The following is a 26,704-nucleotide window of genomic DNA, read 5'->3' on the forward strand; positions in this document are numbered from 1 at the left end:
TAAAAAGCTAAAATAATAATCGTGATAGTAAGTAACCCTTACGCGGATTGAGTATATCACATCATTTTATACTAATATCGTGATACACCTGTTGGCTGTTGGCTGTGCAAAAAGACGCCAACTACCGCCGGTGTGGTGTACAAAGGTGCACCGTGAACGCCAACGAACAACAATAACAACACAGCGCATGCATGAAGAGCCGAGTCAAAGATAATCCAAGCACAGCAGAGCAGTACAAACTGTAGGCCTACATGTTTTCGGTGGCAGGTGAAAGAACCAGAACAATTCATTGAGTTATTAAATATCCTGGCAGGAGACCGACAATAAAGCGACAAGATGGGGAAACGTCAGCATCAGTCAGATAAAATGTAAGTGCATCCAACCGCTCTTTCTTTGCCCTGTGAAATTTGCTAGAAAGCCTGACGGCGCGCGGAGACCGACTGAGAGCGTATTGGTGTCCCATTGTACAGTCCCATGTATTGGGAATTATGTGTGTACCAGTCCTGTTGATCGCTTGTGCATTGTGTTTTTGGCCGTGGCAGACTCTGTAGAGTGTCTAACGTTGACTTGGATTCTATACAGAGCTACAGGGTGGCCCAAAAAGAACGGAACGCCTAAGATCTTTAATTTCAGCAATATTGTTGCAAATATGTAATTATTTTGCATACTAGATCGGAAAGGCCTATAGAATAGACCATCTTTTTCCATAGAATGACACCAAGTTCTTTTAATTTTGGTAGGGCCTAAATTTAAATTTACTAATATTCTCAGGAGACTCAGTTCTCACTGTATTTATCAATGTAAATTTATTTAATTCACACTAACACTTGGTAACAGTACGGCCTTAAACTTGTACTGGCTTTTAATATTCCTAAACCACTCATGAACTCACATCACTGCCAATCATGCCTTTGAATAAACCTTGCTATTTTCCAGCTAAATTTAGCATCTCAATGAGCCCAACAAGTCGTCTCATTCACAATGATAACGGATAATGACAGTCACGCTGTCCGCCCCATAGCACATTCCACACATAGTGAATGCTACTCGTTCTACGGCAAGCCAAATTGTCACTGGTTGTGGTATCTCTGAGAGTGCAAAATGTTCTTATTTTGAATAGTGCTAGGGTAGAGATAAATGGTTCTTAAATCATAACACATTGAATAAAATTAAAGAACCTGGTTTCATGCTATTGGAAAAGGAATGGCCTTTCCAATACTATATGCAAAATAATGACATATTTGCAACAATATTGGTGAAATTACAGATCTTAGGTGTTCCGTTCTTTCTGGGCCACCCTGTATAGTCTATTGGAAGTGATATTATTAGATTAATAGATACATTATAAAAGTTTCAGGTAGGGGCCCTACCAACATTGTAGATATACCATATCTAATTTACTTAGTTCGGCCACATGGTAGACCTAGTAATCTACTCTTTTTAGCACTCATTTAGATTACGTTGTAGAACATGCATGAACTTTACCCTTTGCAGGCCTTCAGGACAAGGCTTCAAGCTTGATGCCTTAATGCAGTAATCCCTTGAAGCAGCTTGTATGGGTACATGAAGCTAGATACAATATCTCCATGCCAATGATGGCATGGAGATCTTGATCTTATTCTTAACGATGTCATTGATGTACAAACGCCTGGCAAGGCTATCCCCTACATTTAGGTAGCAATGCATAATTGGAGGCATATCTTACTCAAACTTAATATTTTCAAGGAGGTCAATAAATTTTTGGATTGTAGGAGCTTCTCTTACTTCATCTATATCTGGGACAGTGGGAGGTCATTCCACTGCCAACTGGGGAATTGTCCTTGGTTAGAGTGACTGCTGGTAGCATCTCTTTTTTGCCCTTAGGCAACAAATGGGCTTATAATAATCTATTGTGGTCATACATTAACTTCTTGGAAGAGTGCCTTGTGGTTGGTTTTCTCTGAGTCAACTTTGGAGATGTTTGATATTACTAGGGATTAGGCCTCGAGTCTTTGCAAGATGGAGCATGGAGATATTTACAGTTTTCATTGCAACTGAATGACAAATTGCCCTTTATCAAAGTTACTCAGGAGCCACTGCATGCTATAAGGATGAGAACCAGCACTGCTTGTTCGAATCGAACTCGAGTATTTACAGTATACCCATGATTTTTTTCATTATGACTACGACTAATGAGCACTTATTTACATTGATTGTAGGGCATTTTGTCAATTAGTTGAATTATCTGACAGTGGAATAAGAGATAAAAACTATGGAATGATGTCTACCGTAAACATTATGATTTTAAAGAGATTGTTTGCTTGCCTATTTAGGTACATTACCTCAAAGGAATGGACAGCATTCTATGGAGGAAAAAAGAATGGTAAGTTTGATTCTGTTTTCTTTGTGTGTGTTTAATCTTGTATGTAGTGTTACTTTCCGACTTCAAGGAATATTATTTCTTTAGTCAGTTTGAAAAATAATTGACCTCATTCAGCTTTAAAAGAATATTTGTATGAAAAACTTGTAAGAATTTATAAAACCAACATTCTGAGGCAAAACAGTGAATTGTAGTATTATAAACAGAAGATGTGAAATGTCTTTTTTGACTCTTTTTAGATCATGAAACAAACATAAAAAAGCTTAAAAACTGACTGACCAAAAACTCAAAATTGAAAATTGAAACAGAACAAATGCACACAGAACATCTACTGGTATTTCTATAGCTAGAGATATATCATGTGTACTAACCTAATAAGATAGTAAAGGGATGGTATAGTACTGGTGGAGATGAAGATTGAGCTTTTGCAAAATACCAAGAAACCACTTAAAATGAAATAGTACAGAACATACCATTCTAAGAAAAATTCAAAGTTTACTATGTTTGATGAAAATTGGTCTGGAATGACTGAGACATTAAAAAACAAAACAAAGTGATTGTAATAAAAGATGGGTCCCACCTTTTATTAGGATTGCTTTGGTTTTGATATCTCAGCCATTTCAAAATCAATTTTCATCAAATAAACATTTAATTCCTCTTGAAATGACATGTTCTTTCATATTTTCATAAGAGCTTTCTCATTATCCCAGAAAGAAGTTTGGTCTCAACCAAAACTACACTATACAATGTATGTATGATCCCTTTAACCCTATCAATAGTAGATTATGTCAGCAAAAATTTGTTTTGTTCCTGTTTGTTCATTTGTTTAGGGTGCCTTTTGGGGAAGTTTTGTTAAAACAATAGATTATTTGAGTTGACTGGTTGATGCTTGTTCAGAAACACAACAGAATTTTGATCAATAATTCCAATTGTACATCTTTTCAGAGCAAGGAAAGAAGGCGGAATTCAGAAGACTACCTTTTGATCATTGCAGGTACAGTAGTTTTTGTTTTACTGCTACTTCTTTTAATTGTCTTTGATATGCCTCTGCCCCAAAAAGAACATTGCGTGAATTTTCGTGGTACTTGGCCCAGCTCTGTATGAACATGAAGTACAGATACCCTGATTAGATTTTGGGTAGAATCTCTCACAAAGGTTTAAGGTAATTAAACTACTGATAGAATGACATTTTCAGGGGCAACTTCAAATCACAGAGCATGTAACTGCAGGAGAACTGGAAGAAAGTAAGAGTACCAGAAGTAAACAATAAAGATTTTTAGCCTATTCAGGTTACTATACCCTAGTCAGCTGGGGTTTAGTCACATAGTGCAATAATACAAGTATGCTCTGCAAATACATTGTACTACATATGTGACCCTGCATCACAGAACAAACAATAAGTCGCAAGACATGAAATTTTAGTTAAGAGCATATTCTGAAAGAGCAGACTTTAAGCTTTAAAATGATGTATAACTCAAATCAAATGGACTCTCCTAACCTATCTAAATTTTGGAAAGAAAGCACACACTCTGGAAAAGTGTGAACTAAGAAAAGAGGCTCTGAAGTACATTGTACAGTGTCTATTCAAGCACTTAATCTTTACCAAGCCGTGATGGCTGTGCGATGAATGGGACAAAAAACGTGATGTTAATCACTGGAGTAACAACAATGAAGAGATTATCAGATTAAACTGAAATTGAGCATGTCTTATTAACACATTCTGTCCATACTTCATGCCAACTTTCAAAGCAGTAGCATCATCCTGTCAAAAGTTATGAGAGTTGAAAGTGAAGAGTGTGTGCAAGGTCTTTAAGAAATGAAAAGGGGACTCTCAAGACACACTTAATCACACTATTCTACCAAAAAAATGTTTGAGATAAACTGCTTAAAAACACACTTTCCTTCCCGTTTTATGATCCCAAATTTTAGCATAATGTAGAAGAAGACTTGCCCTTTCAGAAAATATGAAAAAGTCAAGATCGTCTAGGTTGACCCATTTCACCTATTTTCAGTCCTCACACAAAATCAATGTGTGCGATTTTTTGTTCGTTTTGTGATGCACGGTCACATATGTTACACTCAATCCCAAATTCTGTAACTTCAGTGGCAACTGAAATTACTTGTGTAATGAATACAGGATCAGGTACATGTTGAATGTTGGCTGCATAACCCTTTCCTTTCCTTCATTGTGTTCATTGTATTTCCCCCTCCTAGTTTGTCCCTCCAACCATTTGAACACCCCTACTGCACATTGGATGGTATCATCTTTGACTTGATGAGTATAGTGCCCTACATTAAGAAATTCAAGGCCAATCCCATCACTGGAGAGGTAAGGTGCAGTTTTGTTATTATACTCACATAATCTAATCCTTTTACCCACTTGTTGGTCTTTTCATGTATCGATTGATTTGTACAGTTTGTATATTACTATTGTATGTTTCCCAAAACAGAAGGATAGTATCAAATTCTGTGAACAGGAAATATACTTTTTGCAGTGAGCAAATCACATTTTCACACTTTTTGATACAGTGTAAAGTAAAAGCATGAATTTCTTCATAACAAACTGATTTCATGTGAAGAAATACCTGAAGAAAAGGCATCTTTTTCTTGTGTATTTTTTTTTTGTCAATGTTGTACTTACTTGCCTGTAAAATTTGCTAAATTTTATTGTTTCACCAACCAGAAACTACATTCATAACATAAAATTACTAATATTACAGTAGTAATCAGAAATGATTTTGATTATTTGAAGTAATTTTTTTTTTTTTTGCCACATATAGACTTACACGTTGTGTACACAGGCGAATGAAGAATTTGATAATTTTGCTTGACTTGTGAGCAGACATTGTAATCACAGCTAAGTTCTGGTTTATGTTTTGAAAAATGAATCAATTTCTTTTTTTCTGTTTCTCAGGCTCTTGATGCCAAGTCCCTTATCAAGCTGAATTTTCACAAAAATGCAGATGGTAATGTTTTCTCATTTTTCTCGCTCCAAGAAGTTACGTTTCCAAGTACAGGTTTAAGATATTACATTGTACAGCATACCAAAATATTTTGGTGCTAGAATTGCCCAGATCTTGTTTTAAGATTGATGAAAGTAGAGATATGTAATAAGTCCATGCAACATTGTCAATTTTGCTTAGACTTGACTTAATGTGTAATAAGAATCTGGAAAGTAAGTGCTGTAATGTCAAGGACTAACTCATGGTCGTGTTTCATCAAATAGGGAAAATGTGATGAAAGAAGTCCATATATGTCACATTTTGTGATCTGTGAACCTTGAAAGTCATCTAATGAATTAGCAGAACATTTCTTGTCTGATTTGAACATTTTGAAATTCCCTGGACCGTGAGCCTGCCAGTAGCATGTAATTTCATTTCTATACAGCAGTAGTTCAATGTAGCCTCAGAGGAAATTGTAAGATGGCTGGTTTGTTGAGTAAAGTTAGTTTGAAGTTTATGTATATTTTTTTTTAAACCTGTCAAGGACAAGTCCCTAATATACTCGGGCAAGTGTCTATCGGAAATGCGTGTTGTAGCAAAATCAGCCTCTTCTCAACAGTATAAAGCTGAATTCACTTGTGTAGTAGATGATGCATGTAAGCACAACTTTCTCCATAAATAGCTAGAAGTAACATGCTTCATGGGAACCAAAAAGTTTTAGTTATTTGAAACTTGAACTATAAAGTCATGACTCATGAACAAGTACCTAATGTCTTTTCATAACCAGCTCAATTTGTTTTACTGAGTTCCTAATCTCTTACATTATGTCAGCATCTGGTTAAGGTGAAGTGGTAAGGGAAAGTCGATTTCATGTTCCTCAGATATTCTGAAAAAAAAACCTCTGGACAATGTACAGTCTGAAATCCCTGAGGCTGGTACCATCTGAAATCCCTCTAGCTCTACAGTTTGTACAGTGTACTGTGCTATATCACTGTAGACCACAAATTTGTTTGTACAGTGCACTCCCATTATAACAAACACAGTTGTAACACAATTCAAGTTACGATGAAATGAAAATTCAGGCCGCAGCATTATCTGCTTTATGTTATTTATTGTTTATTTGCTGGGTTATAACGAAATTTCAATATAACAAAAGGAAACTGTCGGTCCCGATGACTTCGTTATAATGGGAGTCCACTGTACAGGCCGTACTAAGTTCCTGTTAGTGGCAGGTTGAGGTATTAATCCATCTTTTCGGTCAGGTCTCATCTTGTTTGTTCATCCTGTAGCAACCATATATCACAAGTGATTTTGCCTTGAATAGTAGTATATGAGAATTCTAACACTGTGCAAACACTTTGTAATTGCTTGATTTATCTCTCTATTTCCAGGGAAGTATCACTGTCCGGTAACTTTCAAAGTCTTCAACAATCACTCTCACATCGTGGCTGTCCGAACCACAGGCAATGTCTTCTGTAATGAGGTATGTTGCTGTTGTCATTTGTTGAGCTTGAAAGGTGTTTATTCCTAGTCTGAATGTCAAGTGATATATTCAGCACCCAATGTTCACCGCTACTTATGAAGCCTATCGGCTGCTGATCCGATTGTTTTTCTAAAATGGGATATAATTCAGTAGTAATGGTTGTTAGAGGGATATAATTCAGTAGTAATGGTTGTTAGAATAAAGATTGCAATCATTGCAGGTGTGGAGAAAATCTTGTACATAATAACAACTAATTTAACTGACTTTTTTTCTATTTCAAGTCTTTACGTGTTCTATGCATCTTATTTTGTGCATGTGTTTATGCTCTACATTGTATAGAATATAGGAAGATAAATAAATATGAGGACTAGATCTAGATCTTTCCATTCACATGTATCTGAAATTTGCCTAGTCTGTATTGTGTTACAGTCACATTTTTATGCATGGGTGAGTAGTGGATATCTCTCATGTCGAAGTGTAGCATGCCTTCAGCAGGGCTGCACACTGGCCCTTATTTTCTACTGGTGTGACCTTTCTGTCGGTTCTAGGAACAGTACCCCCTGGAAAACCACCCTCCGGATAACTACCACCCGGATAATTACCCCCCAGGAAAATTCCCCCCTAGGGCAACTACCCCCCGGACAGCTACCCTCCAAGGGCAATTACCCTCCAGGGTAATTACCCCCTAGGACAACTACCCCCCGGACAACTACCCTCCTAGGGCAATCACCCCCCAGGGCTATTCCCCCTTAGGAAAACTACCCCCTGGATAACTACCCCTCGGATAACTACCCCTGGATAACTACCCCCTCGGATAACTACCCCTGGATAACTACCCCCTCGGATAACTACCCCCTGGATAACTACCCCCCGGAGAACTACCCCCTGGGTAACTACCCCTCGGAGAACTACCCTCTGGATAACTACCCCCCGGAGTACTACCCCTGGGTAACTACCCCCCGGAGAACTACCCCCTGGGTAACTACCCCCCGGATAACTACCCCCCGGATAACTACCCCCGGATAACTACCCCCGGATAATTACCCTCCGGATAACTACCCCCAGATGATTACCACCAGTATAATTATCCCCAGGTTAACTACCCCTTCCTCCGATAACTAGACCCCATATAACTTCCACCCGATAACTACCCCCTCCGATAACTTCCCGTGAATGATTACCCCGGATATGTAGGCCTGTAACTCCCCCTCCCCTATATAACTATCAAAAGGAAAATTACCCCCAGGACAGTGCACCAATCAATTACCCCCTGGATAACTACCTCCCGGGTCATTGCCCCCCCCCCCCCCCCCCAACTTTTACTTTTAATAAAAAGAATATTATTACTGCAGGAAACGAAGTTCTTTGTATCATTTGCCAGGAATCACGGAGATGCCATACTGATACTTCATCTTATGAAAACAACACCGGATTTACGATATGGTTTGAATTTAGGACGATCTATGTACAAGCTTAATTCCTCCCTTCTGTATTTTGACTCTATGTTCATCAAAAACGAAACTGTCCCTGCATATCCTACCCGGTAATCCAGTAAATGTCAATGCCTTTAACCAAAACTATTTTCGCTAAATCTGTATTTTCTTTTACTGTTCCGAAATTTCGGATTTCTCTTGATAGTAGTATAAAAGAAGTTTTAAGTTTGAATGCCTTTACCATTGAACTAAAGACACTTTGAAGAAATGTTACACTTCACTTTTAGCATTTTTTTTTAACCACAATCGTCTATCGTTTACCACAACTCCATGTAACACTTCTTTATTTTGAGGAGCTTATATCTCATGCCTCACGTGCCCTGGTTTTGACCCATCATCTTCCTCTTCCCTCTCGCTTTTCTCTGTCCATGTACCGTGAAGGTAGTCTATTCCTGTCATTCATTACTCACCTTTCCTCTTTCTCTCATTACAAGGGATTTATCTCGTGTGTGTTCATGTGCAGTGCACTCCCGTTAGGACGAAATGCCCAGGACCGACAGTTGTTTGTTTGTTTGTTTGTTTTTTTTTTTCGTTTTAGCGTAATATCCTTATAATAATATGCAATGTATAACGAAAAGAAGGAAACCACGCATAAAAATAAATTTCTGTTTGTTGAATCCTCATCATACGCTGGAAAGCTATGTGAAATGGGAGAGTACCTTTTTAATTTCGTTTAAATATTACATTTTAAAAAGAGCATAAAGTTGTTTGTGTTGTCACACATGTGTAGAAAATGACGGTGTAGGATTTGGTTACAGTTCGATATTCCAAAGTTTTTTTTTTTATTTTTTTTTTATTTTTACTTAACTACGTTACTCCGAAGGCTCCTTATTCCGAAGTTTTGCCATTCCCAGGATTCCGATGGTTTGTTTATCTGAAGGTTCGCATTTCCGAAGAATCATTATTCCGAAAGTTCATAATTTAAGTTAAAATAATATATTGTTCATTTTCCGAAGGTTCGTTGATCTGAAAATGAAATGAGGTTCGTCATTCTGAAGGTTAACTATAAATCAAAAAAAAAAAAAATGAGAAAGGTTCACTATTCAGAAAGTTCGTTGTTCCGAAGGCTTTTTCATCCGAAATGAAATAAGGTTCGTTATTCCGAAGAAAGTTTGTTAATGAAAAAAAAATTAGACAGGTTAGTTATTTCGAAGATTTATTTATCTTAAGACGATTATAAGGATTGCAATTCTTAAGTTTTGTTAGTGTACTCTCCTTTTTCCACCATGGATTAACGATTCTTTTTGTAATGTTCCGATTAACGAACGTTTTGAATTCCTATCATTTTCGGACTAACGAACCGTATAAGAATAAGAACCATATTTTATCATGGGATTAACGAACCTTTGGAATAACGCCAAAATGTGCTTAATATTTCATTTCCGAACTATTACGGACATTTAGTTATATCAAAATCTGTGTGTTTTGTATCAAAGGACTTCGGAACAATGAAACAAACCTTATCTGAATTCAGATTATTGTATTACAATAACGCAAGTTCCCCTCGGAAACTGTGCGTGATACACGGAGTGAACATACAATGATGTGAAGCGTTCGCTCATGCATGCATGCAGAGACGCTATAAAAATGCTTGTTCCGCTACGCATTTTCGAATGCGATCCGCATTTCGTTGTAAAGGAGCACATTTCTTTTGTTTTTCTTTGTCAGTGGCGCTCAGAAAAGACTGCGTGGTAACGAAAATTTTGTTATAACCGTCTTCGTTATAAGCGAATTTTGTACCATAGACTTTAATGGCGATAATTTTGGGACCAGAAGTTTTGCTTCGTTATAACGAAATTTCGTTATAACCGTGTTCGTTGTAACGGGAGTTCACTGTATCTTTATTTGTGTACTTCGTCTCTGTCTTAATTTGCTTTCTTTGCATTGTTTCATCAATTTTGTAACTATTTTACTGTTATACCGTTAACACTCATTTCAGAATTGCCCTACTGTATCATTGGGCATTAACAACTAGTACTTATCAAGGATGTGGGAAGAGATTGTCACCTCCTTGGTATGATCACCGCGGAGCATTACCTCCCTTGACAATTACTCCTTATTAAAATGAGGCTCCAACCAATCACCCCTCTTACAGTAACTCTCCCCCAGAAAATTACGTCTCTCATTTTTATTTTCGAACAACGTTTGCTATTTGAATTGGAAAAAAAAACAACATTTTTTCATATCGTCTGGTTTTAGTCGAGACCTAACTTCAGGTTTTAAACATCTTTTGGGTGAGATAATTAGAAACCCCTTACGAAATATTAAAGAGCATGTTATTCCAAGAAGGTTTCAAATTTTTGTGAAAAAAAAATACTCTTGAAGTGGCCGGGATAAAACAGAGCAGCCCTATAATGCAAAAAGGATTCTGTCAACTACAACTCTCTGTAGATCTATTCAAAAAGAGGGTGCAGGACAAAAGACTTCGTTAACAACTAGGGGTGTTTTGTAAAAAAAAAAAAAAAGAAAAAAAATACCGTTAAACTCGTAATATTTTACTCTTTCTAATCAGACTAACTTATATTTGAACTTGATTTCAGTGTCGAGAACATTTAATTTGGAAACTAGCACAATTCTACTTGTATGTAAAACAAGCTGTAATTTTACTCTTATGACAGATTAGGGCACCGTTTGATAAAAGCTGCCAGTTATGACATCTTGTTAGTCTCTAATAATTTCAATAAAACCATGGGTTCTGCTTGATTGATAAGCTCGGTAACAAGTCAGTGGACTTGTTACCATGGACCTGCTTTGATCGACCTACAACGATTGGTAATTGTGTGGAACTGACAGCTTATCAGGACTGATAACTTTTATAAAACCGTGCCCGGATCCTATCAGAAATTATGGCTTTAATCGAAGGGTCCCTCGCTAATGTTAAGTGAATATGAATTGCAGTGCAATCAACATTACTCTCCTTTTCTTATGTTTATCGTCTAATGTGTTATAACGGTAGAAAATGACAAGCCAAAAGAGTAAATGATGACAGTGTAAGAGAAAGGTGCCTCTTCTGATATGGTGTTATGAACTTATGGAAAAATTACAACGGGTGGTAACTTTCGGGGCGGGGGGGGGGGGGGGGGGGTTAGGGGTATGGTTAAAGGGGGGGGGGGTAGTAATCCGGGTGGTAGTTATCCTGGGGGTAGTTATCCGGGGAGTAATTATCCGGGTGGTAGTTATCCGGGGGGTAGTTATCCGGGGGGTAGTTATCCGGGGAGTTGTTATCCGGGTGGTAGTTATCCAGGGGGTAGTTATCCGGGGGGTAGTTACCCAGGGGGTAGTTATCCGGGGGGTAGTTATCCAGGGGGTAGCTATCCGGGTGGTAGTTATCTGGGGGGTAGTTATCCGGGGGGTAGTCATCCAGGGGGTAGTTACCAAGGGGGTAATTATCTGGGGGGTAGATGTCCTAGGGGTAATTGCCATTGGGGGTAGTTGCCCTAGGAGGGTAGATGACCGGGTGGTAGTTGTCCTAGGGGGTAATGGCCCTGGAGGGTGATTGCCCTAGGAGGGTAGTTGTCCGGGGGGTAGTTGCCCTAAGGGGGAATAGACCTGGTGGGTAATTATCCGGGTGGTAGTTATCCGGAGGGTGGTTGCCCAGGGGGTAAGTGCCCGGATACGCTTTCTGTCAAACCAACAGGTACCCTGTTTTTTTACATTTTTTAATGGTCCATTCCTGGAAAGTTATTGCATACTTGCCAACTAGTAAGATTTTATCAGATTCAGTAAGATTTTTTATGTTAAAAATAGCAAAATCAGATTTTCTGTCAGAGAAATCAGATTTAAAAAAAAAATGTTTAGATATACCTTTCATGTGTATTTTCTGAAGATTTGACCGAAAGTAGGATTTTTAACTTTAGTTTGCATATAAAATAAGATTTTTGCAATCCACGAGTAAGATATTTCATCTTGAAATGTTGGCAGGTATGTTATTGGTCTGACAGTGATTTTGACTGGTCAGGGACCTTACTGGTCTGACAGTGATTTTTACTGGTCAGGGACCATCTGACCAGTGCCAGTTTGCAGCGTAGCTTCATGCAGTGTAGCTTTCAATGAGATTGTCTCATTGGTCCAAAATCCTGCAGGCCATCGACCAGCTGAACATCAAGGCCAAGAACTGGAAGGACTTACTGACTGATGAACCCTTCAAGCGCTCTGACCTCATCACATTGCAGGACCCCAACCAGCTGGACAAGTTCAACATCTCTCAGTTCCATCATGTCAAGAACAACCTCAAGGTGGAGAGTGCGGGTAAGGCGTCCTCAAGAAACTAATGACAGTAATAAACATCACTAATAAACACTAATGTGTAATAAACACAATAAAGAGATGATCACATGTTTCTGTAATCATGTCCAAAGTATACTGTAAAAGCGGACATTGTCACGTATATCGTGCAACCAGAATTTTGCGTGAAAATAAAAGCACACAAACATATTTGCTTATTATATATGCAACACTATTTACTGTTTTGATTTCATGGAATTTATAACATGCAAATTTCATCTTATCCAACCAAACACAAAAAATTACTCATGAAAGTTTGCACTTTCACAGTAGTTGTTCCTTTTCGCAGTCACCATAGGGGTATTAGGTAATCTCTATGCAAAATGAACAATTTCTGTGATATTTACAATAGGTTCATATCTGTCTGTTTTTGTCTGGTTGCTTAGAAACAGAGATGTGCAACTGCATTTGTGTTAATGTAATTTGTAACAGTAGTCTCATTACTTGGTTTTATGTCTATTTATCACTTGCTCCCTTACAATCTCCCAAACACCATCCTTTCCACCAGCCGAGAAGAAAGCCAGGCAAGATCCAAAATACACCCTGAACAAAACCAACGTCGAAACAGAAGATATTCTGGGCACCCTATACAAGGAGTATCAGCCAGCTGTAAGTGTGTGGAAAAGTCTTAATAAGATGCTACACTGCACATGATGACGTCATATGTTAAATTATAAAGTAATTGACCAGAAACATATTTCTTCAACACTGGTACGATGACTAAATGGGGAAAGCCTTGTATTCGTGTTATGGCACACTGCATCTAAATAAAAAAGGAATCCAAGTTCAACATGCACTTACAGTGCAGAGCTGAAATTGTGGCAGGAGGTAGTGCTATAATTATTCAGTCCTGTCAAATCATGTATAATTTCAAATATCAATTGCAGATTTCTTGTCAGCCAGATTACCCTAATTTGCACAGTTTTGTGTCCTTAATGTCACAATTCCATTGGAGTATCATGACTGATCTTTCACATTTGTAAGAAGTGAAAACTTGAACATGCAAGGAAAGTCTATTACATAACTGTCACAACCTACAGCTGTTAAGATTGAACATCTTCTCTTTCAGAATTTAGGAGATAAGCTATCGGAAGAAAATCACTATGCTCTCCGTGATTTTATGGTTTGTGACAATTTCCACATTTGTTTTTTTAACAAGCTATAGAATGCTGGAGAAATAATCACATGTGAGGAATCTGTTACATGTAAGAATGTATAATTTTTGAGTAGATGAAATAGACTTAAAATAGCCAGTAGGACTAGACAACTAATGATGTGATATTTATAGTGGTATTATGCATGTAGATTTCAAGATTTTGTTTCTCTTTGATCTTCAGCTTGACGAAGCAGTTCAGAATGATATTTATGCGTGTATATATACATTCTGTACCTATTCAATTCCTGTATTTGTTGTCCTCCATAGGAAAAGAAGGAAGAGGAGAGGCAAAAAGCAGATAAACTCAATTCAGTAAGTATATTGAATGCATTTCCTGTGTTGCAACTGATTGACAAATTGCCCTACAGCGACGTTTGAATGTGAACATTGATGTCGAATTTGAAAATTTCCTGTGTATTTTTTTAATAGTCATGAATGTACTGTAACTAAAATACAGTTTACAGCAACTAAAATTTAGCGTGCAAATAAAAGCACACAAATATTTTTGCTTGTCATATGTCCCAGTAGTAGATGTCTTGATTCCGCGGAATTAAAAGCACCCGAAACTCTTCTTACCTGGCAGGGCGTGAAAAATTTGTCGCACAAAAATATCCACTTTAACAGTATTTGTTTTCAGATAGAAAGAAGGGATGAATATTGGCTTCATTGTTCTGGATGAAACAGGCTGAAATTACAGCATGACTACAGCAATTACCCCACAGTGTATGCAAGTCTGATGCTAAAATGTGTTATGTCTGTAGCTTGACCTATAAGATAAGGGTGGGGGGGTTTTAGACTCCCCAACCAACTGGAAATGGAATTGACAACACATTGTACTAGTTAGATGGTCAAAAGCATCTTTTTAATACAAACATGCAAATATGAAATATAAGAGTGTTTGTTGTGCTTTGTAATTGATAAAATTCTCTGAATTATCTTAGAAATGAAATTGTTTCTTTATTCGTGGGTACAGAGGTGTGTGTGTTAGAACTGATATGGCCTATTCATAAAGTACAGAGGGCATTTGCGATGTGCAATGCATTGCCATTACCGTTTGTCGATTTCACATCCTAAGTGTAGTTGATCTTATCATCAAATGATTTTCATTTCCAAGGCTCACTACAGCACAGGCATGGTTGCAGCCGGCTTTACCTCTACTGCCATGGCCCCTGCAACAATACATGAAGCAGGTAATATTTTGTCTCTCTTCTTACATTAGATGTTCTGAATTGGAAGTCAAAGGAACCTTCAAATTTGGATACTTGAGGACATTATATATGACCCGAGGGGAAGGGGTAGGGAGAGGGGGAATGAATCTAAGTTAGTACAAACAGTGGTAATGGCCCTTAATGGGAACACTAGGGCAGGACCCAAGTACTAAATATTAGAGCTAGGTTTTACAATTTTTGACATTTTCCCTTTTTTCTTGGAAATCTGACAGCTAGATCTGGCTAAAACTTGGCAGGAATCATCGATGGGGGAGGGGATCGTAATTTGTACAAATGGTGGGGGTGTGTCAAGGGGGGAGGGAGGTTTTTAGGTTGGGTGCAAGTATCCCAGATGAGCAGGTTATTTGGCCAGGGGGTGTGTAGCAGTCCTCGAATCTCAAGATTTTGTAAACATTTTGTCGTTTGTGAAGTGCTGTAAAGGTTAAGTGTGATGCTCAGGTCAGCTTTAAACCCACAGGTCTCTTGTTTCATGGAGGCTGTAAATACAGAAGCATTCGCGGCATGAAACTTTCGCGAATTGCTGACCATAAAAAATTTTGCAGTATACTACATAATCATGCATTGTGTTGACAAAAACTTAAGTGTGCATTTTAGTTTTGCGAATTTTGACTTCTTGAGAAATTTGTGAAAATTTCACACGCATGAATGTTTCTGGTTGTACAGTAATTGCATGCTACTCCTGTCTTGAAATGAATGAAATGTGATAAGTGTCATATTTTGCTCTGTATTTCTCCAGCGGTGATCGATGAAGACATTGTACGCTATGAGAGGATAAAGAAGAAGGGATATGTAAGGATGACCACCAACAAGGGTATGCTAAACATTGAGCTGCGATGCGACTTGGTAAGCATGAGGGAACAATGTGTTTTGCATATGTGACGTTCCAAACAAATACGCAACACTTTTTGCACATTCACAGTTACTTTTTGTCCTTAACCCATTGAGGATGGACTGATTTTGCTATGACAGTAGTTTTAAACGGGTTAAATATGATAGTGTGTTCTATGCTGATGTTTGTTTGTTTTTTTCTTGTCAATAGAGAATCATTAGGATCTAAATCTTAAGTTTAGAGGCACAAAATAAATTTAAGTGTTTGTCAAACCTTCTTGTAGAACCTCAATGTTTTCAGTCTTGCAGTGTCTTTCTCCAGTTTCCACTTTAAGGTCTTGAAAATGTATGTAGAAAATCCCTTTTGTCCGCAAGATGAGCACTCGTAATTTAGAATACTTAGAATACTTAGAATAGAATGTGCTCATAGAATATGTGGCATTTCATGATATTTTGTAATCTATATATAGCAATTCCTTCAAAGACTTCAAGAATCCCTTATACATGTATGTGTGTAGCAAGGAAAGTAAGGCAGGGCATGTCAACAGATTCTAACCTTTGAAACGTAGATATCATAGTGTGTGGTAGTAACATACACTGCAAAGGGAACCTTTAAGTTTCACTGTGGCTATTTCAAATAGAATATAATCAGACGTTCACTCTGGTTTGTTTTAGTACATTTGTATATGTGTATCTATCAAGCCTGAGGAAATCAGAAATAGCAGAATAATAGAAATTGAAGTACATCATACAGTTGTGCAATCCTTTTTCATCAAGATGTTAATCAGCCTGTTCCAGAGTGCCACTGTCTAGCTCATTATTTTTTTCTTTCTTCTGTGACTTCCTCTTCTTTTCTTTCTTCCTTTTTTTTTTCATTTCAGGTTCCCAAAACATGTGAGAACTTTCTGAAGCTTTGTGCAAACGGTTACTACAAGGGCACAAAATTTCACAGATCCATCAAGAATTTCATGGTGAGTCAACTAGAATCCATCACAGCTTATAGTGGCCCCTCCGAATCACTGACTGGAAAAATAAAATGGATTATCCACGTTATCACTTTGTCATGATCTCCAGTATATTGAATTTGCTTCATTATGCTAGTAAATTTATTCATCTCTTTTGCAGATTCAAGGCGGTGATCCCACTGGTACTGGGACCGGTAAGTCTGACCACATTTTTTTCCCGATTCTCGTGACCGGAAGGGTCCTTCGTTTGCCCTGTAGCTTAGAGAAATAAAAACAGAAAAGTGACACTGTACAACATTGTCCCATGTATTATGACTCTAATTTACTGGGAAGGGGATATCTTCCAAGGGGAATTTATGCATCCTATTTAAGCCATGAATTGTGATGCATGTTGGTTTAATCATTATGCACACACTGTTCCCCCTATCTGCACTATTGCAATTGAGTTTCTGTTTTCTTGCCTACATCCTATACCCAGGCCATATAGATTATAAATGAATTGCATATAAGCTAGTGTATGCAGTAGTTAGTAGTGATATTAATGATTTGAATATTTCCCCAAATTTTGAGTAATTTCACCAAAACTGTGCAGCACACATGTCATGCTAACCTCATGGGCTCTGTGCATTATTTAAACCTGAAGCCAAGGGAGGAAGGGGGGGGGGGGGGGGGGCGGAGGGATTGCATTTGCAAATGAATCATGAATTCTTCAATGAAGTGAAAATATATTGGTCGGGTTTACCTCACTCAATTTTTACACAAGACAGTAGTGTTTAAAGAGACAACTTAGTTAGGAGTTCAGTAGCAAGGTGATTGTTGTCATACATTGTTTAACAGTGGCAGCATGATTTTCAAAATTTTGTCTCTGAGTGTCTATTCATCCATTGGAACATCATTATTAAGCTCAGTCAGCTAAGTTCCGCAATTTTCAAAATTTAGCCATAACAAGGTTAAAGATGTCACTGTGCAAAATATTGCCATGAGGCATTACCGTGGCAACCATGACAATGAATGTCTTCCTCAGTCTTTGAGTAAATGAGAGGTACATTGTACCTTCATACATATAATTGACCTAAGGAGGTCGGGCATGGTGTCTTTATGGCCACTGTGATTCATGACAAATGGTGTTTCCTCTCTTTCTTTCGCATTTAGCGAAATCACCAATGACTTATTTTTGTCTTTTTCCACATCTCCTTTGTGGTGCACAGGGGGAGAGTCGGCATGGGGTGGGGCCTTCAAGGATGAATTCAAGTCCAACTTGAGTCACACAGGGCGCGGCATACTCAGCATGGCCAACTCGGGGCCAGACACCAACAAGTCACAGTTGTAAGCCTCCTGGGTATCTTCCTTACACATGCGCAGTGTGTTTGTTTTTGTGTGTTTGTCTGTCTGTTTTGTGTGTTTGTCTGCTTATTTGTGTGCTGGGAGGGGGAGGGGAATTTCCAGAAGATACTAGTACTGCCAATGTTGGTTTCTCTATTATTTGATGGGGAAAAAAGTCTAGGCTAGAATTTATCAGATTGAACATAGTGGTAAAGAATTCATGGAAATTACTGTTTTGCTGAACAGATGTTGATATGCGTAAATATGTCCTATTTACTGGCATTACTGTTTTTAATTTCTAGTTCACCTCTTCTTCAGAAAGTTTAAATACTTTTAGTTATTCTGCTTTTTGATGCCAATCAGTGCCATCGTTGTGCAAATTTCTATCAGTTGTGTAATCAAGTATTAAAGATAGTTTGAATAGTGCAATGAGACAAGGTAATTATGTATTTGGCCTGAATTACTGCAAGCTCCCAGACTGATAGAATGTTAATAACTTTCACTTCTGAAATTGGAATTCCATTTGTGAGGCATTGTTGAACAATGTTTCCACTTTGAGAGTCTGTCTTGCATGGTACTGCATTCTCCCAGTGGCTGTAATATTGTATTTTAAAAAGAATAATGAATCTATGGAGAAAAGAAAATGCTGTAATACAGCAGCATTCTTTCAAGTGCTACATGTAGGTGTATGTTATTCCAGAATATGTTTTGATATCATATACATACACTGGTGTGTTTCTGTGTCACAAGCATTTGAATCGTAGCAAGTGCTGTAAAGACTTCATACATTGCAGAAATCAGCAACTGCATGACCAAAATATACCTAGGTATGTGTTGCCTCGGTGAGGCAAAGCATGAATTAACTGTGAAAACAAACTATTTTCTCTCCAGTTTCATCACATTCCGATCCTGCAAGTACCTGGACAGGAAGCACACTGTATTTGGAAGGTGAGTCTGCAGGGAATTTTCCCTTTTTTTTTTTTTACCCTGTCAGCATTTGGTGCTATTTCCAGCCAAAGTAGATGTAGAAAGTTCTGGGGAAGCACATACAAAATATAGCTAAGTTTTGTGTTAGCCTTGAAATCAGTGCCCATAAAAGATTTAATTTTGTTGTTGAGATAAAATATCAGCAAATGAAGGCATAACTTCACCACCAAAATGTTTTCAATCAAATATCCTTGCACATTGATACAAATGTGCACACCCACAGAAACCAAACTAAGTGGGGAAAAAAAGCATTGCTTTATATATGTATATGAGCATTAGAACTATACAACATTCATGGTGTGTCCCAAGTTCGTGAAAGTCTCTTTGATTTGTGCTGATCTATGTATAGACAAAAAAAAAAAAAAAATCAATGCAGAAAATAGTAACTGAAGAAGTCAAATACAGCTGGTAAATATATATATATATTTTTGATTTGCTGTTACTACATATGTGTAACCATTATTATCTTTACCATTACCATTGTCATTGATGTGACTATTACAGTGGTAGTACGGTGGATCCTTATGAGATGAAATGCTGATTCATCAAGTCCTCAATATATGATAATAAAGATATTTCCTTGCCCCAGAGCTCAAAGTTTCTTTGTATTTCATTTTTTCTCAACCCCTGATATGGCAAAATTTCAATATTAAAGATTACTTTTACTGGTTATTAGAATTTGCTATAACGAGGGTCGACTGGTTGTAGAGTGAGTGGTATCTTCATATCATCATAGAAATATCAAAATGATGTGATTATTATATCAAGGTTTTCCTTGATCGTGCTTCTAGTGTGGTAGGAGGACTGGAGACCCTTGTTGCCATGGAGAAGGTGGAGACGGACAAGAAGGACCGGCCGGTGGAAGACATCATCATCCAAGATACCGTCATCTTTGTGGACCCTTATGAAGAAGTCGACAAGGAGGTTTGTGCTCTTCATTTTCTGTGCATAAGTACTCGGATACCACAATGAAGTGAGTTTAGAGATCAGTTTATAAAAGAAAGCCATATTGCCAGCAGACTTTGCTAGCTACTTCAGAAGACCTGTTGTACAGATTTAAAGTGATTCCTCGGTCCAAAAAAAGAAAAAAAGAAAAAAAAGTTCCTTTCTAAAAGATGATAGATATATTTGTTGTCCGTTATAAAACTTCAAATTATGTATGAGTTAAGAATATTTATTGCCATGGGAATTTCTTTTAAGCTTGCTAAAGATTGTTTTCCTTATATACTGTTTTTCATAATATTTTTACTAATGTTTTGTACTTATGATGAATGATTTTTCGTATTTGATCTCATTGGAACCTATGTTTTGTATGTACATTCTTCAAAAATTTGAGTGCACACCACACCCCACCTTGTTTATATAACTGGGTATTTATACTTGAACTTTGCATGTACCCAGTATATTCTTCTAGCAATAAGCCTTATTAGATTAATGTAAGATTCTTGCCACTTTAACTTTGAGGAAATAGCGCAAGGTTGTTGTTGTTGTTGGGTTTTTTTTTGTGTGTGTGTCTGTGTGTGTGCGTGTGTGTTGTCATCTTTGTTCCAGTGTTTGGCTGATTTAGCATTGTATCGCTACACTTCCTCTAATGCTGAGTAAAGATATAAAAATGAATGCCAGTTGTCATGGTTTAATAAAGCTATCCTGCACCACATTCTTGTAAACTGCTTACACCGATAGATTGCCGAGGAGAGAGCAAAACTTCAGGCTGAAGAGGAGGCTAAGACCAAGGCACCAAGCCACTCCACGGCGGTGGCACCAGGTACCGCGGAACCACCCAGGGTGTACCGCAGTGGGGTGGGCAAGTACATGGCCAAGAAGACACTGGATGCTGAAGAAAACAGGTGAATTGTCTTGTCATGCTCTGCAGTGATCAAGAGTGTAGTCATAATGTGATGTGAAAATGTTCAATCATATATGTGGTGCTAATCTTGATACTATTGTCAAGTTTTCAGTATTCAGTAGTTCTCTTGTGTAACCATTATGCTCTCTTGTATATATGTATAATCATACTTTTTCTCTTTCTGGCAATTGTTTAAAGGTAGGGAATCCCATTTGCATGCCTTAAATGAAGAGTTGTATAAACACAGTGGTATGTTGAAGAGAGTATCATTTTAGAAACTCCCATAGAGTATTGAAAGTGGAAGGTAACATTTAGTACATTTTTATTGACCGTTAGATTTTGAATTGAATTCTTTTCGGGGCTCACCGTAAATTCCAGTACATTACTAGGCTACCTTTGCAGACCCATGCACTGCATGTGTGTCCATCATGTATATTTTGTGAATAAAGTTCATCAAAACTTACAAACATTTCTATATACATTATTGCCACACACTCTATATGTTATTACATCAGCTCTTATACTTTTAGATTTGTGTTCATAGATAAAAAAATACAGAAGACTGCAACAAAAAGGCTTAAGTGTGGCTGACACACAGAACTATTGAGTAGTTGAGTTTTGTGCATTATTCAAATTGTAGATAACTGTTGACTTCCAAATTTCTAAGCAGTGGCCTAAACAAGTCCCCTGAGGTTCATATTTAATGTTTTGCTGCATTTTGGGAGTTCTGTAAAAGGTATCCCCTACCTTTAAAGGAACGGGACATCACATAACATGTAATCAAGTAAGATTCAGACAAACGTATATCATCTAAAAATGGGAAGTCGGCACTCGTTTCATGTTAACCAGTTATGTATGTTAATCATATCATAATAATGTACACTTTTTGTACGTATTTGCTAAATCTCAGTAAAGAAAACATAATGTATAACTTCTATCCATTCGATAAGAGGCATAATTTTTCACAAATTTAACAAACAAAAACTCACAGTCCAATTATGCACACCATGATTAGCATTTTTTGTAACTGCCTGAACATGTCCTCATATTAAACAGATGTCAAATTTGCCAAGTTGTGAGGATAAAAAATGAACAGGAATTTGACTGTTATGAATTAGCCAGTTTCATTCAACTTGAACAGATATTATTGTAGCTATACTAATGATTAAGTTTTTGCCACTTTTGTGACTGCATCTTCTGTGTCACCAGAATTTTTTTTTCATTAATTTCTGTCAAATTTGATCATTTGCTCTCATTCCCAGGCCATCAACGAGCAGCTCATTAACAGACGCGGTAGGTACAAGCGGCGTGTCATCAAAGAGAGCTAGTGAGACAGACAGTAGCGGTAACCAGGGTAATAAGAAGAAGATAAAGAGTGCTTTTCAACTCAACGACTTCAGTGCCTGGTGATGGGATAGCAGAAAAGTGGTGTCTCAACCTGACACACCTGTCCAAGCTCTGGTTCCAAGACAAAAGACTTTCCTGCCAGTGCTATTTTTCATGTCAATGGTATCCTGCAGTCGCGGTCATAAGCTTCTCTGGGTGGTAGGAGCAAGCTATTTGATGTGCAGTTTGTATCAGGGGAAGGAGAACAAGGTGGACAACATGTTAGAGGTACCTCACCCCTCCCTCTCCCCCCCCCCCCCCCCCCCATTAAGCATATGATTAGCCAATATTATTTATCACATGTTATTTTGTGGTAAAACCACGAGATATTGGTTCTATGCTTGATTAGTTTGTCCATCCGTGAATATGGCCGATATGCATTGAGTTTTCATTGCTAATCTAGTGCATGGCACTTCCTCTTTTCTAAGGAATTTCAGTCACAGACCTCAACAGCTACAGTAGGTGCCAGGATTTCATAGAATATTAAAGGGAATTCCCGGCCAGTTACATTGTATAAGTTAGTCTGGTAAGAAAGAGTATATTCTTACAACCACTGCAGTGAAATTTTGATCAAATTCAGAGCAAAATTAGAGAAGTTGTGACATTGTGGAGTTTCGCTAATTTCTGCAATCCAACTCATAAAGTTGATATGAATGTGCAAATGAGATGTACATGATGTAGGCTGTCTATAGGTATATCAAAAGCACCTACCTCGTTGGGGCTTGGGTCTGACTCTGATGGATTGCAGCGCCGAACTACTTCCTCCTTAGTCCCTGCCTGCGAGGCCGGGTGGCCAGTGCTCTGTCTTGATCGATGCTGGGGTGTACGTGTGGGGACCTGAGTCTGGATGTTTTCCTTAGTTCCTTTTCTGGCCTCAGCCTTAAACAGGATGCCCAGTACCTGCAGCAAGATTGCAATAAGGATCCCTAGGGATCCAGCCTGCTTGTCTCATTTGGCATTTGGATGTGCCATACTTCCTGTATGGATGGTGATGTGGTGTGTTGTTATGCTGTCTTAATTTCATGACACCCTGCAGTTGCCTTTCTCTGGTCTTGCAGGTCTTTGACCTGTTTCCCAAGGTCATCGCCAAAGAGAAATTTTGTCACTTTGTTGGCTGGTTTACACAGGTGGTGATATTTACTGTTGAGCTCTGGCTTAATACAGTCTCTTCTCAGGCAGTTCAGGGCAATACAGCATCGCATAACAACGCCAAGGTGTCTTGGTGTGCTTCAGTCATAGTGTCTGGGTGGAGTGTGTGAGCAAATGCACAGAGTCCCTTTGTAAGCGACTTTTCAATGCCCTGTAGTTGGTCTTTGATTCTCGTTGGTGTAGAAAGATTTTCAAAGATGGCTGTATTAACTTTGGGTATATTGAAGGACTCGCAGCTGTCAGGGCTTATACTTCTCGGCGACAGAGCTCTTTCTTCACTTTTTTTTCTCCCCATCATAAAATCCACTGCCTTAGTGATACTTGGATACAGAGGCACGCTGATATCCGATGGGGCAGCAAATTTGGAGGCGAAATGAGGGATGTCAACGTCATGAGGCTTGGTCGTAATATCACTCCCCTCATTGTTGCTATCTTGGCCGCTGTAGTAGTCCAAATGGTCAATTTTCAAATTGAAATCGGTACTGCTCGTTGGAGACAAATTTTCTGTCGCCGCAGAGCGATCACCGCTGGCAGAACTTTGTGTGTGATAAAGTGGCGGCTCGCTGACGGATGCCTTTGCCTGTGTGCATGGTGTGCCGCTGTTAACAGTGGCTGGGAGCGCATTCCAGTACACGTCTAGATGGCATAATTGCCATTTTTTACATAATTGACATAATTGCATTTGACCAAAAACTGGAAATTTCCTAAAGTCATGTACTTTCTATATGGCAAATTGTGAGGGGATGACATCATCAATTCACCATTTACATATTTATATTGACTGTTATAGAACTGTGCAATTTCATAACTTCTGTAATTTTCTTCCCATTTTGATCAAACTTTCACTCTTGTGCTTGTAAGGTATTTGTCTTTCTTTTTAGACTAACCTTTTTTATTTGTTCTGGATTTCTCCATTAATGAAGAGAACACACTTGGAATTGGTCTCTGTATCAAATCACATGCCATAAAAGCATTCATTCCCTATTTCTGTTCCTTCTGTTTCTTGGATAAGCATAGTGTTTACAAGCATTCTATGATACAGTGGGCTGTATGCCGTCACTGCTTGTGACATTGAGTGTGATAATGTGTTGTAAAGAAAGTGTAACTCCACTGCAAGTTACTCCTATCTCAAAGAAGAAAAATAAAAAAATCATTGTTAAACAGATAAGTGAAATATAAAACAGATAATCTCGCTCAATGTGGGACACAGCCATATTATTTGTATCGCAGCAAGCCATGCAGCCAGATGAAATCACGTTGATAAATTAAGGGGAGAAGAAATGTTGTCAACTATTAAAAATTCATGTTGCTAAGCTACTTTCCATGCGGGTATTATCTACATCATAGTCACAGAATACTGAGTACGCATTTTTACATGTAGGAACAGGTGTTCCAATAAAATACATGTACACATTAGACAGGGCTCCACACTAACTATTTTTTTTGGTGGTCCGATGGGGCCACCAAAATCATCAATTTCACATTTTTGGTGGCCCGAGAGCAAAATTTGGTGGCCCGAAAAAACAATAAAAAACATTAACTCATTGCATGCATTTATGCATTTCCGGAGCAAAAAGTTACGAATTTATTGACATACTTTTTTTTAAAATTTGGTGGCCCGAGTCGGGCCACCAAATTTGCCCTTTTTTAAAATTTGGTGGCCCGACTTTCATTTTTGGTGGCCCAGGGCCACCGGGCCACCGTTAGTGTCGAGCCCTGTATTAGATCTTCACAGTTTTACCAATGACACAAAATGATTTCTTGTGTGCTCTTTTACTGTGAAATGTACACATTTACATGAAATTCCTGGAATCTGTAAAGGGAATTGGGTCTCATTGGTCATGTCAATACACAGACATCTACCTGATTGGTGGATTTCAAATTTGGATTTGTACAACTTGAGGAAACAATGTCAACTTTCTAGTGAGTACGACTGAGTAGTTCATTTTTTTAATTCAAATTTGCATGTATGATTGACTGCACAAATGTAAATAAAAAATAAATGTTTATAGAAAACCTTGTCTTGCAGAATACGAGTGTCTGTTATGTGTATCAACTTAATTCACAAGTTAGTAAGAGGTAAAAGATAAATCCTGACTCGCTGATTATTTTGGTTCTATGCATTGAATCGAATAGGGTGTCGATTGTGTTCAGATACACAGGAAGCTTCTAACCTTATCCTGTGCTCTCCCCTTCAGTCGTATGCAGCAATCAATGTTGGACTTACGTACCAAAAATGATTTCAAACTATCCACAAATTCTGACTTATAAAAGATAGTAAACCAAATGCATCATATACTTATTACTGCTGCAGAATATACTCACATAGCAAATGTAGATAAATATCTTTGTATATGTATGCATATATTTGATGTATACACATACATTGTATATATGATATATGGTATACATAGTAATATTGCAGGATGAGACTGAGACAAAGTAATTAGGACGATTATGAGACCAAGATGTTCATATCGATACCATTTATTAATATGATTCTGGACGTCAAAACATCTCGCAGGTGAAAATATATATAATATAATATAATATAATATTGGATGTACGAAATTCAACGTCAAGGAATAGAGATTAGATAAAAGACTATACATAAACACGTCTCTGCTACAATACACAAGGTCTGACGTGACTCCATCAGTACAAGTCTCACGACGGGGAAGAAATGCCACATATACATTTGATTCATAAGCCTTGTAGGTTCATTTGTCTTACGCTATTCCACAAACTGGCTATGTGTAAACGTTTTAGTAGTCTTTCATTCAGACGTTCAATACATATGCTACACTTTCATTATTCAGACAGTCAGAAATAGTACGGAAACAAAAACGATTATAAAAAATGCAGGGGAAAATTGCAGTAATTTATTGATCACACAAGGGTAAATTTAAATGCAATGTTACATTGTAGACACGTGTATCTTTGAGTACATGTCCTCTAGGGTGACATAACACGGCTTTGGCAAGATGGTTTACTAAAACAAAAAGTTTTTAAACACATCTGGTCCTTGTGCACAAGGGGTAAAGCTTTACAGCAAAATTGTGTTTTTCTCCTGAAAGCTCAAACCAGCAAATCGGCAATCTTGCAAGGGTTTTCTTATCAGGAAAAAGAATATCAACTGACATAAATAACTTAAATGGCTAAGTTGATATTGTACATTGCAGAGGGTAGACGGTCCACAGCTTTTGACATTTCTTAACGTACGGTGTATGTATGTTAATAGTATGGCTGTATAGGTGTTCGTTCAAAAGTGGCG

General features: G+C 37.9%; 1 protein-coding gene across 1 annotated transcript; it reads left to right on the forward strand.

The window, feature by feature from the left end:
• Positions 1–313: 313 nt before the first annotated feature.
• Positions 314–25,446, forward strand: LOC140226941 (RING-type E3 ubiquitin-protein ligase PPIL2-like). The gene is made up of 18 exons (XM_072307370.1): positions 314–368; positions 2,313–2,362; positions 3,305–3,353; positions 4,574–4,688; positions 5,274–5,325; positions 6,693–6,784; positions 12,360–12,525; positions 13,070–13,170; positions 13,985–14,029; positions 14,832–14,907; positions 15,683–15,789; positions 16,656–16,745; positions 16,900–16,933; positions 17,948–18,065; positions 18,954–19,010; positions 19,841–19,973; positions 20,733–20,896; positions 22,158–25,446. Exons 1-18 carry the CDS (start codon positions 337–339, stop codon positions 22,303–22,305), a joined length of 1,629 nt encoding a protein of 542 aa, XP_072163471.1. The 5' UTR covers positions 314–336; the 3' UTR covers positions 22,306–25,446.
• Positions 25,447–26,704: the final 1,258 nt, after the last annotated feature.

Source organism: Diadema setosum, chromosome 4 (assembly GCF_964275005.1).
Source record: "Diadema setosum chromosome 4, eeDiaSeto1, whole genome shotgun sequence".
NCBI classification, from domain to species: Eukaryota; Metazoa; Echinodermata; class Echinoidea; order Diadematoida; family Diadematidae; genus Diadema; species Diadema setosum.